The 13972-nt window shown below is 31.4% G+C and overlaps 3 protein-coding genes across 3 annotated transcripts in view; 1 reads left to right on the top strand and 2 right to left on the bottom strand.

Annotated features, from left to right (window-relative positions):
* Window positions 1–12736, top strand: part of LOC106690852 (dehydrogenase/reductase SDR family member 7) — a 13772-nt gene extending 1036 nt beyond the window's left edge. Inside the window, exons 2-7 of the mRNA XM_014436436.2 lie at window positions 2266–2415; window positions 2788–2891; window positions 2960–3199; window positions 8288–8407; window positions 9655–9821; window positions 12058–12736. Coding sequence (XP_014291922.1) covers window positions 2266–2415; window positions 2788–2891; window positions 2960–3199; window positions 8288–8407; window positions 9655–9821; window positions 12058–12136 — 860 coding nt within the window. The 3' untranslated portion in view covers window positions 12137–12736. The remainder of the gene's footprint in view (window positions 1–2265; window positions 2416–2787; window positions 2892–2959; window positions 3200–8287; window positions 8408–9654; window positions 9822–12057) is intronic.
* Mettl5 (Methyltransferase like 5) lies at window positions 3389–4414 on the bottom strand. Its single transcript, XM_014436457.3, has one exon. It carries the CDS (start codon window positions 4412–4414, stop codon window positions 3788–3790), a length of 627 nt encoding a protein of 208 aa, XP_014291943.1. The 3' UTR covers window positions 3389–3787.
* On the bottom strand, window positions 3389–6323 carry LOC106690875 (SOSS complex subunit C homolog). The gene is made up of 3 exons (XM_014436466.3): window positions 4854–6323; window positions 4665–4771; window positions 3389–4591 (listed from the first exon to the last, which is right to left on the bottom strand). The coding sequence occupies exons 1-3, from the start codon at window positions 4870–4872 to the stop codon at window positions 4436–4438; spliced, it is 282 nt and encodes a 93-aa protein (XP_014291952.1). The 5' UTR covers window positions 4873–6323; the 3' UTR covers window positions 3389–4435.
* Window positions 12737–13972: the final 1236 nt, after the last annotated feature.

Raw genomic sequence — 13972 nt, 5'->3', positions numbered from 1 at the left:
ATAATTTATAAATATTTTGGAAGATTATTAAGTTGACCTTATGTAATTAATGGCAGGAAGATAGTAAAAAAAGGTATGCAAAATATTTATTAGTAATAATGTAATTGTGTGGTATTTTAATAAACAGTTTTACCAATATTTTGATTTTTTTAAATAATTAATAAAATCATTTCACAAATTGAAAAGTAGGATACTTTACTTCTGCACTTATAAATCACTATATTTAAAAAAATAATTTACAAATAAAATTTTGGAAGATTATGAAGTTGACCTCATGTAATTAATAGTGGGAAGATAGTCAAAAAAGGTATGTAAAATAGCAGAAAAAACTATTTATTAGTAACCAATATTTCTTCCCAGGGCTAAATGAAAACAAGATACAAACATTTTAAAGTGTGATAAGATTATAAAAATGAATGGTGTAAATTAAAAGAATATAAATATAGAGGAATAGAATAATTATTTACAGTAATTAACAAGTACAGTAATGGATAATGAAATTGAAAATGTAACGTTCGAGTAATAATTAGTAAAAGTAAAATTGGCAAATATGGTAAAATTAAAAGGACGAAAGAGGAGTGAGAAAGTAAATGCATTATCATAACATTTATAAAACATTATCATATTTCCATACTTACATCTTATTATCAGCTACTGACCTTGGACCTTATTCCTTCAATATTAATATTATTCTTTATGTATACTCATACATATCACTTATAAAAATAAATAATTATTTGATAATTACTTAAATATATATAGAAAATTTAAAATTTCTTAACCAAGATAAATAGGAATGTTATCATGGCCATTATCATTTTTTTCGGCAATGCATTTTACCTATGCCAATTGCTTCATAATATGAGCATCAAAAAGTATGATGTGTTAATCTTTACTTTTATGCAAGTCCCATATTTTGAGTTTGCAATGATAAAATAATTTGAAATAAGTTTAATGCTCTATTTCCAACACTGTCAATCAATTTTCAATAGTGCTAAAAACTATCATATAACTAAATAAATTAATATTTTCAAACAAATACTCTCGTATTTCTATTTTTTGAAAACTCGTAGAGAAGCAGCAGTCCATGTAAAACAGTTGCCAATGAGATCATTGCCACAGATTTTATCAGGGAGGGATGATTGTGCTAGCAAGCTCATATTGCCGCTCTGGAATAACAATGAGAACTGCAAAAATTAAAATTTTACAGGACAAGCAAAGAAAAATAATGTCTAATGAGGTTATAATAGTTGACCATAGATCAATTTGAGGATAAGATGGGTCGGGGTGTTGACAGCAATTGTTGTTGACTTCACCCCCGATCATCTACTCAGAAAAATAATGCCTATTTGTTTAAATAGAATGGCCTATAAATTTGGTTTTATTCTTCTATGAGCAGTTTATAGACATTGTGGGTCACCATTATAATTTTTAAAGCATTTCAATGCATAAAATAATAAATACCAGCCTTACAGTAGCCAATACTATGCAAATACATCATTGTTCTGAGAAATAACCACAATTTTACCTTTCTATTGTAATATGAGTAAGGAAAACAAGGAAAAATGTGAAGAAAACATTATGGAAAAGTTTATTTGAACAAAAATTAACAAAATAGTATGAAAGTATAAAATGATTTAAAAAAATAAGTGTTTTCTTTACAAAAATTGTAGAAAAACTGGTACAAATATTATTTAAGACTGTCAGAAGAATTAGCAGGAGGGAATCATGTTATTGTTCATCAGGCAGATTAATTCTTTCATCTTGTTTTCTGGAAAGGAAATCTTTCTGCTGTAAGCAAGTGTTAAAGAAAAGCTATCTTGATCACTTTATTTTATTTTTTTTAATTCGACCTCTTTCCACTCTAGTTTCTTATAACTATTTTTATTATGAAAAATATTACTCCCTATATATTTTTTTTCATTTCTGATCACCGAAACATATTGGCCAGGAAGATAAATTGGTCCTGATTTCTTGGTTCTTTTTTGTGTGAACTAAGAAGTGAATGCTCATGTGTAATTATTATTGTATAATATTTCTGATTGTTTTCAAGGCAAAGTGGATTGGATATTATATTTATTATTGCTTAATATTTCAAATTATTTTCACGAAAAAGTAGTTTGGATATTATATTTATTATTGTTCAATATTTCAGATTATTTTCAAGGCAAAGTTGTTTGGATATTATATTATTGTTCAATATTTCTGATTATTTTCAAGGAAAAGTTATTTGGATATTATATTTGTTATGGTTCAATATTTCAGATTATTTTCAAGGCAAAATTGTTTGGATAACTGGTGCTTCAAGCGGAATAGGAGAATTTTTAGCTGTTGAACTTGCTAGAAATGGAGCTTCCATTGTCTTGTCAGCCAGGTCATTAGCTAATCTAGAAAGAGTAAAAGTGAAGTGCATAGGTGATTATATATTATTTCTAATAAATAAATAAAAATACTATGTTGGTACTGTACTCTAACTGTTGGACTAAGGTGGAAAAAAGGTACCATCATCATTGTTTATTGTAACATGTATTTAATCCCTGATTAAGATTAGAGATCAGATATTTTAAAGACATTGTGAGGTACTAATTACATGTTAAAAATCTATTAGGCATTTGTTTATCATTTGAATGATTGTGAGACCACAGTTGTGACCTGTGAAGTTTTAATAATGTTCTCTTAAGGTATCATATCATCACTGGCCTCCCTACACAAATCTGACTGTTAGCTCACAGTACCATATTTTTAATTTTTAATTACATATCCTGAAGTTATTGTGTTTATTATTAGAGGCAGGAGCGAGTTTAGATAAAATTTTTATTTTACCTATGGATGTAACAGAAACAGAAAAACATGAGGAAATGTTCCTTCGAGTTGTGGATCGTTTTGGAAGGGTATAAAAATCTGACAATTATTTAAGTTTTATTTCAGAACTGGACTCATCATATAATTCGTATTTTAGTTGGACATTCTAGTTAACAATGCAGGAAGATCTCAAAGGGCGTTATGGGAAGACATAGAACTTGAAGTTGATCGACAGTTATTTGAACTGAATGTATTTAGTGTTATTTCCTTATCAAGACTGGCTGTCAAATATTTTGAGAAAGTCGGGGGAGGTCACATTGTAGTGACTTCAAGTTTGGCTGGTGTATTTGGAGCTCCATTTTCAGGAAGTTACACAGCAGCTAAACATGCTCTTCATGTAAGTAATCATTCTTACTACTTTTTGATATTTACCTGCTCCTAGAGTTAATGGTGAGTGGAAATAATTATTTCTGTTTTTAAACGTAAAGAGTTGTGTAATGTTTATAAAAAAAAAATTGTTTTAGTTCATTAGGTTCATCTTTAAAATATTAATTAGTGGGTGAAAACGTTAGATAGAACAAGAAAGAAAAAAGTTATGTAATTTATTGTGATAGTAGTATCTTGCATATATACAATTTAGTAAGTTAAAAAAAATAGTATTCAGATACTGAATCATAGGTAATATTAGAACCCAGATTGACAGGTGGGTTTGTAGAACCCATAACAGTATCTGTCAAACATTTTAGTATTTTGAACTTTTTTTTTTTCTAGTTACATAATGCATTTTTGTATAAACAAATAACTGCAATCAAGTCACTGGATCTGACAGAAACACCTATTGCATAAGGGTTAAAGTAAGTTGACAACATAACAAAAAATATTTGTTATTACTAAATAGTCAACATAAAACAAAAAATACAATAAAACTAAAAGTATGGTAGAGTGCAGTCACAATTTAATGTGATTTGATTTTAAAATAAATGGTCTATATAGATTTGAATTGGAATAAGTCAACATTTATGTCCACACTTTTTTTGGTGTGAAATTTGTAAATTGGTAACAAATCGAATCTTAGTTCTGCCAATACTTTACAATTCATCCCCCATTCAGATGATTTTTTCATGATATAGCTTCTTGTGCTGGATTTATGAAGAGAATAAACACTATTTGCTAACTTGATTCCACTCTCAATAAATTCAATGTCAATTCCCCTTTGTCTGGTCCCGAATGGAGGATTCATGATAACAGTATCAAATACATTATTCCATTTTTCATCTAAGTGTTTTATATTACAGTTTATAGCTTCACAGTTCTCTATTTCAAATCCTTCCTTATTTGACTCAAATGATTCCAAGGCTTCTGGGTCTATTTCGAAACCAATAACATGAGATGCACCCAAAAAACATGAACCAAATGTCAATATTCCACAACCACAACCCAAATCAGCAACTAACTTATTTTCTATATCACCAAACATCGATTGGATTGTATGGAGCATACAAGCTGCCAAATGAGGAGTCGTAGAATATTGTTCCAAAAGTATTTTAGGATTTTGAAATGACTCGACTTCTTGTAGAATTTGCTCCAGAGTTTTTAATTTCATGCAGGCCATGATATAAAAAGATTTGGTTTATTATTTCTTATCAAACCTCGGTAAAACAGGAAGAATGAGGTTCCCAAATGATGAATCTTGAGGTATATAGTAACCATAGGATTGTGTATGAGCCAAATTCAAAGCACTTCTTTGAGTTGAAGACAAAGATTGCATATCAGGATTAAAGCTCGATTGCTGCATAAAAAAATAATGTCATTATTTTTAACTTAATTGGAATTAGTTTTAAATTGAATCTTAAAAAACTTACAGATGGTGTATTAGGTTGATTTAAAGTACTAAGAACTGGAACAGCACCTTGTTTTAAAAGTTTTTTGTTTAGCTCAAGCTCCTCTAATAGTTTCCTATTTGCTAACTCTACAACAGAGCAGTTTTATTGCACAAGATTAAAGAAATACAACGATTTATTACCTTTATTTATTATAATTTGATGTATTACCTCTGCTAGGTAAAGCCATGCAGAAAATATATCCAAGCCTTATCTTCTCGAGTTTATTGTTTAAATAATAATTTAGTTCTACTATATTTTATTGATTTGCCTCTTCCTTTAATCAATGTTACTAGACTTATTTCGAACTGCAAATCACAGTTGGGAGGTAACACAACTGTTACCGGATTCTAGTTGTGTATGAGCTTTAAATTTAATGTTAACTAGATCGTAATACATTGAAATATACCTATTTTTCAAGCTTAAATATTTTTGGCAATTCATATAAAATTAAGTTATCCTGATTAAGTGTAGGGTTGGCAAATAAGTACTTTCGGTTTTTGTATTCATGTTTTGTTTATAATACGTCACATTTTTCTGATGCAATTTATCCCAACAGAGGATTGTTTGTCCTAATTAATATATCTTAATATCCTAAATAATATGTAAACATTTATGTCTGTTAAAATTAGGCCAGTAATGTGTTTGTGATCCAGCTGAGAAGATGGATGGAAATATCGTGCAATATAGGCATATTTTGCTTTATTACTTCAAAAAGGGAAAGTGAGTTGCAGAGGAAAATAAAAAATATGCGGAGTCTATGGGGATAATGCTCTGTTAACCATACGGGTCAAAATTGGTTTGCCAAGTTTCCAACAGGGAATTTTGACATAAACGACGCACCGCGACCTGGTCGCCCACAAGATATTGAAACTATTGATGTTAGGCCGATAGTCGATCAGAATTCATCCCAATCAGTGCGAGATATTGCTTGTATCACATACAAGCGTAGAAAATCATTTGCAGAAGCTCGGCTACGTTTCTAGGCTTGATGTTTGGGTCTCTCAATCTCCGACCGAAGCCGACTGGGCAACACGCATTTCCATTCTCGATTCACTGCGGAAACGTCAAGAAAACGTTCTATTTCTTAAAAGACTTGTGACAGGAGATGAAAAGTGGATTGTCTACGATAATTTGGTGCGAAAAAAATCTTGGAGACGAACTATCTGAAACCACATCTAAAGCGGGATTGGACCCAAATAAGATAATGCTTTCTGTATGGTGGGACTTCAAGGGTGTGATTTTTTATGAGCTGTTGCCACAAGGTGTATCGATCGATTCCACCCTATACTGCTCACAATTAACAGAATTGGATGAATCAATTCAAAGGAAACGCCCAGAAGTGGCAAATCGAAAGGGTGTCGTCTTCCATCATAACAATGCTAGGCCCCACACTTCGTTAGTGACTAAGGAAGGGGGTGACCCGCAATAAGTTGTTAGCTCATGGATGGGATCTTTTGCCCCACCCTCCGTATTCACTGAACCTTGCTCCTAGTTACTACCACATATTCCAGTCTCTAAAAAATTCCTTTAGTGGAAAACGGTTTGAAAACGAACTGGGTGTCAGGAAGCACTTGATCACTTTTTCACTAATAAACCACAGACATTCTATGAACATGGGATTATTCAGCTGTTGGAGAGATGGGGTAAGGTAATCAAAAGTAATGGACATTACATTGTAAATTAAAATAAATATTATATAGAAAATATACTTAGTTTTCTTTCACCCAAAAAACCGAAAGGACTTATATTTGTCAACCCTATAAATTAAAAGATTGGTTAATCATCAGAAATTTTCCTCAAAATATTGTTTTATCAACTATTCTTATGGCTTAATTAAATGACTTAAGATAAATTAGTGTTAACCAATTATCTTCATTTTATTCATATAGAGGGCTGGATTTTAGTATTTTAAAAGAAATGATTTTATGCTTGAAGGGACTTCGGCATGGTCAGTCAGAATGATAGTAAAACTAATGGACATTCAGCTGTTTCGTGTTGGAGTAAAACTAGTGAATTATTAAATTAAATCTGTACCACTAAACTCCATGGAGGGTCAGGGGTGCAGTACTTTGTAAGGAAATTCTGTTACTAGACCAACGGTTGTGCAAGGAGGTGATTTGGTCAGAATCATGCTCGACCCACAGATTTTTACCTAGTTAAGGGTACCCTCTTCAAGAGGCTGGGTGAACCCCGGAAGGCTCCAGAAACCACAGGGCTGACTCAATGGCTACAAGTAACAGATAACAATTATCTACCACAGCCAGATTCGAACCCAAGTCCTTGGAGTTAGCAGTCCATTGCATTACCAATAAGCTACCCACTCCCAAAATTAATGAATAGCAAAAAAAAATTGAAATCCGATCACTCAGAATTTGAAGTGAAGAGTGTACTGAGAAAGGCTTCCAGTGCCTCATTCTTAACGTGCGTTTAACTTTTTTGTTGGCGTAACTTTACTCTTCTTAGAAGAAAAGATTAGGCCACGCCCTTTGAAGGCTACTTTACTTGAAGTTAATAGGAATTTCGCACTTTATTGTAATTATCTGTAAAACTATTCTTTTTATCGCAATTGTGAAGTTTTAGTAAATGTTATTTCCAATAATTTAGTATATCTATAATGAAAATTCATTAAACTCCTCTGGAGAAATTCCTGCTTCCTTCTTTGTTCTGTTCAGACTCATTTTAATGTGAATATTTAGGATCCCAAAATATATTTACTGTTCTAAGTAGAGAGTGAATGTAAAATTGAATTAACCTGGTCAATTTTTCAATTATTGTTTTCTAGGAACAGTTAGTAAAAAAAAATTTCTTTTTAAGAAAACATTAAAATATTAAGTTTGATGCGAATAAATAATTGTTTTTGATATATTGGAGAAAATTGTTCATAAAAAGTAAAGTAAAAACAATAAAAATTATTTTTTAGAATATTTAATGTTTACAATAAAAAAAGTGACTGAGAATTCAGAGCAATTCAAAAACTAATAACCACAACAAAATGTGAGCGGGATTTGATTAACTTTAATTTATATATTTTTTTTTTTAATACCAGTCTCAAATGTCTCATTCAAGGTCCAAATCGTCTGACAGTGGCTACACACACACTCAAGCATGCTTGAGCACAAATTTTTGTAGTTAACTTTAGAGGAAACAAGGGAACTTGCTAAAAATTGTTTAATTTGATTTTAATTAATTTGAAAAATAACCAAAGAATAGTTTGCCCATTTTCACACTCCTAAAAGACATTGAAAATGATTTTTCAAATTTAATTCTTTAATATTTGAGGCAAACATTATTACAATTAATAGCTATTATTCTACTAATTCAAGATATTTTGAAATTAATATATTTAGATCATTAAGAGACAATTTATCTAACATTTCATACAGAGTTTCATACCTAAAAAGAAATTGGATAAACTTTCTTAAGGACTTAATTTCATAGAACAAGCTAATTTAATAAATTGTATATAAATAATGAGTTTAACAGATTTAATTAAATAATTATTATACTTTAAATAGATGAAAGTTAAATATAATATTGTAAAATGTAGGCTTAGGAAAAATAGTTTCTTATGTGTCGTATATACCATGAAATATTTGTTTCAGGGTTATTTCAAAACACTCCTGTCTGAAAAATTGGGAGGGAATATTGCACTGACACTTCTTTGCCCTGGCCCTGTATTTAGCAATTTACTACCTGAGTGTTTTACTGACAAATCCGGAAAGGTATGTAATTTTTTTATTTATTTATTATGACTTCTAAATGACTCACTGCTAGATCTGCAATGCAACGTCACGATGTCGGGTTCTGGTATCCTACACCAGCTTCTGCAAATTGGCTTGGTCTTGTGGAAATGCCATCCAATTTCTGATTCTAAGGATTTTTATAATGTTATTTGCTACTCCATCAGCACTTCTCTACCTCCAGCACATCTGTTGGTTGAAATAGGTCATAGATGTCTTCATTAGATCGCCTACACCAACCTTGGTCTGTCATAATTATTCTATATATCTGAAAGAGAATCCTTGAAATCTTCCACTTTCTGTCCACAAACCTTTGTCACGGTCCACAGTTCTGATCCATATAACAGTTTTGGGCTTAGAAATGTCCTTATTTGCTATTTGAAACTTAATTAAGTTGTTTTTGGTAAATCAATTTAGTATTTCACTATGAAGGAATAACAGGAGCCATTTTAAAATGGCCTTGGTGGCAGAGGAATTGAGAGACAGTGAGTGATGTTTTTCATAGTCTCTAAAACAGTAATATTTGCCCATTTCTTCAATGTTAACAATGATTATTTGGAGAGTACCATGTCATGATTGATAAAATGAAAATTTGTACCGCTACGACCCATGGAGGTTGGTTGTTCAGTACCTTGTAAGGAAGCATTGTATTAGGAGGTAATTTATCCATGATCACACTCAGCCGCCAAATTTTCCCCCAATTAAGGATACCCTCTTTATGTTCCTGAGTGGACCCTGGAGAACAACTTCCCGTACCCAAAGAGTTAACTCACAGCGACAGTAACAAAATAAATAATTATTTGCCACTGCCGGATTCGAACCCAGATTCTTGGAGTTATTTGCTTCAAACCAAAAAGCTGCTGACCAATTAACTAAAGGTGGGCTTTGATTACTACAACCTCCAACATGTGTTGTGTTACCTTTAGTGTACTCAAAAATAATTATTAAGTAAGAGCTCTGGAGGAGAAAAGCTGAGAAATGTTAATTAGAACTCTCCTGAGTGGTAATACTTGATTTTTTTCTGATAGTACAACAACGAATATCCATTTAAATTGTTTTCTTCTCTTTTTTTAAATTTCTACTGCAATACCAAGGAATACTATTACTACACTACTTCTATCAGTATATACTTAGCGCCATTTAGGCATTAAAAATTTTAAGTATTTTAGTATCGATTTCATTCTCTTACAAATAAAATGAATATATCCAATATTGTCTTTGACTTACAGAACTTTGGTGAAGCGATGGGCCAAGACGATAAGAGAATGACCACAAGTCGATGTGCATATCTTTGTGCTGTTGCAATGGCCAACAAATTAGATGAAGCATGGATGGGTTTGTTTCCAGTTTTGCCACTCTGTTACATGCTGGTTTATCATCCAGGGATAGCGAAACAGTAAGTTATATTTAGAAAATACATATTGTTGTTTTGCTTGAATAGTAGAACATCTGACAAAAAAAAATTAATCGTAGACAGAGGTTTGTTTCTAAACTGTTGACTGACCCAAAGCTAATAAGGTTATCAAAAGATAACCACAATCTACAGCATATGTCAAGTATATATATATTTAAGCAAAATAGTGTTATATGATGAATTTTCAACAATTCATATTATAAGATGTTGAGTAGGCAGATTAGTGTGAGGCCACTGTAGTTATACTAAATACTAATGCTAATACTAAATAAATAATCTGTTCAATGATATTGCATCAATATTTAATTAGAAGAATAAATATTAACTAGATAATGCATCAATTACCAATTATTACTGATTATTATTCTAAATTGCCTTGAAATATGTACCAGTAAATTTGTGGAAGGATGTTATACTCTTATAACCAAATATAAAAGAGAGGCCTAAGGACCATAGGTTCTATTTAATATTTTTCTGTTTCATTTGGAATAAACAATTTGCTTCTGAAATTTCTCCAAATTGTTTAATTAAATGATAAAATGAACCATTGAGTAAAACAAATAATAAACCATGATTATGCAATCTAAAGTATGTGAACAATGAATTCAAAATTTTGATAAGTTCCTTCATGCTTCTGTTACAGTAGAGCTTGCTTCTAATTTATTAAAAGTGCATAGTGCTTTAGTTTATATGAGAACAGATTTGGAGATAAATGAGCTCTTAATGAAGTGCCTCTTGTAGGTAGTTCCAAAAAACACTCAGCAAGACTTATTTACTATTTAATAGATATATCTGTTCTGCAGGCTGAACTAATGAGCCATGGCTGCCACAGAATACTATAGTCAGAAAGCGGACTGTACTTTGTTTCTAGTTTAAAAGAAAGAATGCAAAACAAGATTCATTTTTTATCAATTTGCCAGTAGACAGGCTCACATTAATATGTCATAAACTTGAAGCAGAATGAAATAATTGAGTGATGGTTATGATGTAATTGATTGTTATAGTCTAAAAAGTGGGTATAGTACATGTATAGGATGTTTCCCTGCGAGTAAAGGAGAGAAAAGGGTGCGCAGTGGCAAACATTCTCCCACCGATCCCCCATTCTTCTTTCCACTCAGTTGACTTCCTTTCCTGGGCATTGTAAAATGAAAATTATAAAAAAAAAGGGGGAGAGAAGGAAAATTGTAATAATAAGAACAAACAAGAACAGCATTTTTCAATAAAAATGTTTTGTTGTTGACTTTGTTTCCGATAGGAGGGATTAGTTATGTTGAGGAGGGTTGGAGAAGCTAGAGAGGGGGTGTACGAACTCCCTTCACTACTGGCAAATTCATTACTATAGCTGGCTCTTCAATGTGTGATTATTAAAAAAATGGCAGCTGAAAGCAAGAAGTAATGATATTGGCTAATTAGAAAGGAGTAGGGATAATAGGGAGGTCTAATGATCACATGACTAAAAATGGGCTATGGCCATTACAATGGTTAAGGTTAGATTGAAGAAAAGGGGGAGGGCCTTATGGCCATATGACTGGTCAAGGTTAAGTTGAGTTAAAAATTAAATTCTAATGCCTGCTAAGGGTCACATGACCAACTGCTTCTGATAGCTGGTTAAGTCATGTGCGGTGGTAAAGGTTAGGACAAGCCAAAAATTTAAATTAAAAATTCCTGCCATGAGACCAAGTTCTAGCATCTGATTGGCTGCTCACAGCGGTGCACCATCTTGTTCATTTCTTATCTATTTTCAGGATTAGGAAGTATTATGTTACACTTATGCATACATCTGTATGTTAATTATGGATTAGGATTAGGATTGGTCAGCAGTGGTTAGGTGTTAGATGCTGGTTTCAACTAACGTTGGGTCGAGGCTAGGGTCCTAAAGTGCTTATTGAGTATGGCCCAGAATTGGTCTTTTCTCAATATCGTAGTACAAATTTTGTGTCCTGATGATTCCAGTACCAATAATCAAACTGATGGATTTGTTCTGACCAGCTAAAACACCAAGTTCAGAATCATTTTTGATATTCAAAACAGTCCTTGGATCAAAGATAGGACTGGATGTTTGATTCTGAACTAGGTATCATTGAAGCATATGCAATACATCAATAGTTAAATAGTTACTAACTAGTTTAAGATTCATCATTGGAACAAAAATTAAGATATAATTAATTTTCAGATATCTTGTTAAGTCTACTACTACTGACAATATTTTTGATTTCAGGATTGCTTTATCCCTTGGTACTAAACAGCTGTTGACCTTAAGAGACAGCCGACAAACTGTAGTGAAGAAAGAAAGCTGATTACAAATTTTTAATTTTAATTGAGACTGTTAGTAATTGAATGGTTGGTTATGGTTCTTTATTAACATATTTGTTTGTCATTTTTAACTGGCTAATAATTGAGATTTACTTAATGAGGACACACTTACATCCTTACCACATAACCTTGGATTTTCAAAATAATTGAAACAATTTTATTTTTTATACTAATAAGTTTTTATTTCCTATTTATTTTTATTATGTATTAATGATTCTGACTGCCATCAAATACTGAATTTATGTTAAATAATTTTTACATTCTGAGATAAATACGTATTAATTACATAGTTTTATTATAATTTTATTAAAATTATATTTTTCATTAATTTATGAATCATAAGTTACACCTGAGTAAATATCCTGTTTGCCATGATTGTGATACTAGTGGAAATTGACCAATCCACTAAAGGAATGAGATTCATTGAATCTATTAATCTTTATAATATTAATATTAATAGCATATTCAAGATAGTTAATATTGCATTAAACCAGTAGGTTGTTATAGAAGAGAAGGAGTATATGAACTCATTATATACCTAGTATAATTGGTAAAATCACTAAATATAAAATACTTTCATTGTCTGTGGTTAATAGATGTTGGAGCTTCATATCCTGAATGAAATATTTTACTTTAATCTTCTCTAGTTATTTCAATTGTGGCTTTTTATAAATATGGTGGTAAATATTCACATAACAGTTATTTCCCTTATTATGAAAGGATCACTTTATTGCAGTAGCTATAACCATGAGGGTTTTCTTCTCCTAATCTTCTATTTATTTTATCAATTACTGTTTAAAAAGGTCTAGCAAGGCATCAGATTAATTTATTACCACTATTAATAATATAAATGAATAAAACTAATAATTTAATCTAGATAAATAGGTTGATAATCGGACAAAACAACTATATAGCCCATGGAGATACAAGGATCACACAGTAGTGAGGAGTTCTAGGAGAATCCTTTATGGCACCATCCTCTCCAGTTGGTTGGGCGAGAGAATAAAAGAATTAAAGCTAACAGACCCTCTTGGGATTTACATTTTTGAAACTACTTTCATCTGCTGAGTAAGAGATCAACAAATAGCAGACATTATTTTTTAATAGGATGGTTTACACTTTAAAATACTGAATATTCAGTATTTGGAGGAATATATAAAAATAGAAGAAAAAGTAAAAATTATTTTTGAAACAACTTGTTCATAATGGTAAGATGGCTGCAATTGGAGATTTAACATCTTTAGAGTGTTAATAATGAGTGAAAATGCACTAGGCGAAATTCAGAAACTACGAGAGCCTAGCCACAGTGCTGATATAAAAGCAGAGGGTATCCTGTCCTGGGAAATAACAGAGACAGAGTTAACATAGATCAGATAAAGAGGACTGAATCAGGAATGCTCTGACCCTACTGATCAGCAGCCAAATAAAACAGAGATACTTTGTAAAGGCTCCTTAAGAAGGTCAAAAAAACACATTAGTCTGTAGTACCATGGATTGTGTGAATAAGTGAGATATATTTAAGTACTTTCCATAAAAGCTAATCGAGTATGTACAGTAATCCCTATTTACTATAGCTGTTTGGGATCAGTTATCATCATCCTTTAGTTAATGATGAGTCTTATAACTTTTTTGTTGATATATAACATTAATATGATTCTCCAACTATATGAGGATAGTATAAACCACAGTTTCACGAGCAGAGTTTAACCATGATAGCAGGGACCTATTCTAACCCATTTTTTTTTTTTAGGCTTTTATTGTACTGTCTTGTAGCTCTGTAAAATTATGAACTTTACATAATACTTAAAGTATATTGTTTT

The sequence above is a fragment of the Halyomorpha halys genome, unplaced genomic scaffold (genome assembly GCF_000696795.3).
Source record: "Halyomorpha halys isolate HHAL.00 unplaced genomic scaffold, Hhal_1.1 Scaffold51.1, whole genome shotgun sequence".
NCBI classification, from domain to species: domain Eukaryota; kingdom Metazoa; phylum Arthropoda; class Insecta; order Hemiptera; family Pentatomidae; genus Halyomorpha; species Halyomorpha halys.
The sequence above is the reverse complement of the archived record's forward strand: the minus strand, read 5'-3'. Positions and strand labels throughout refer to the sequence as shown.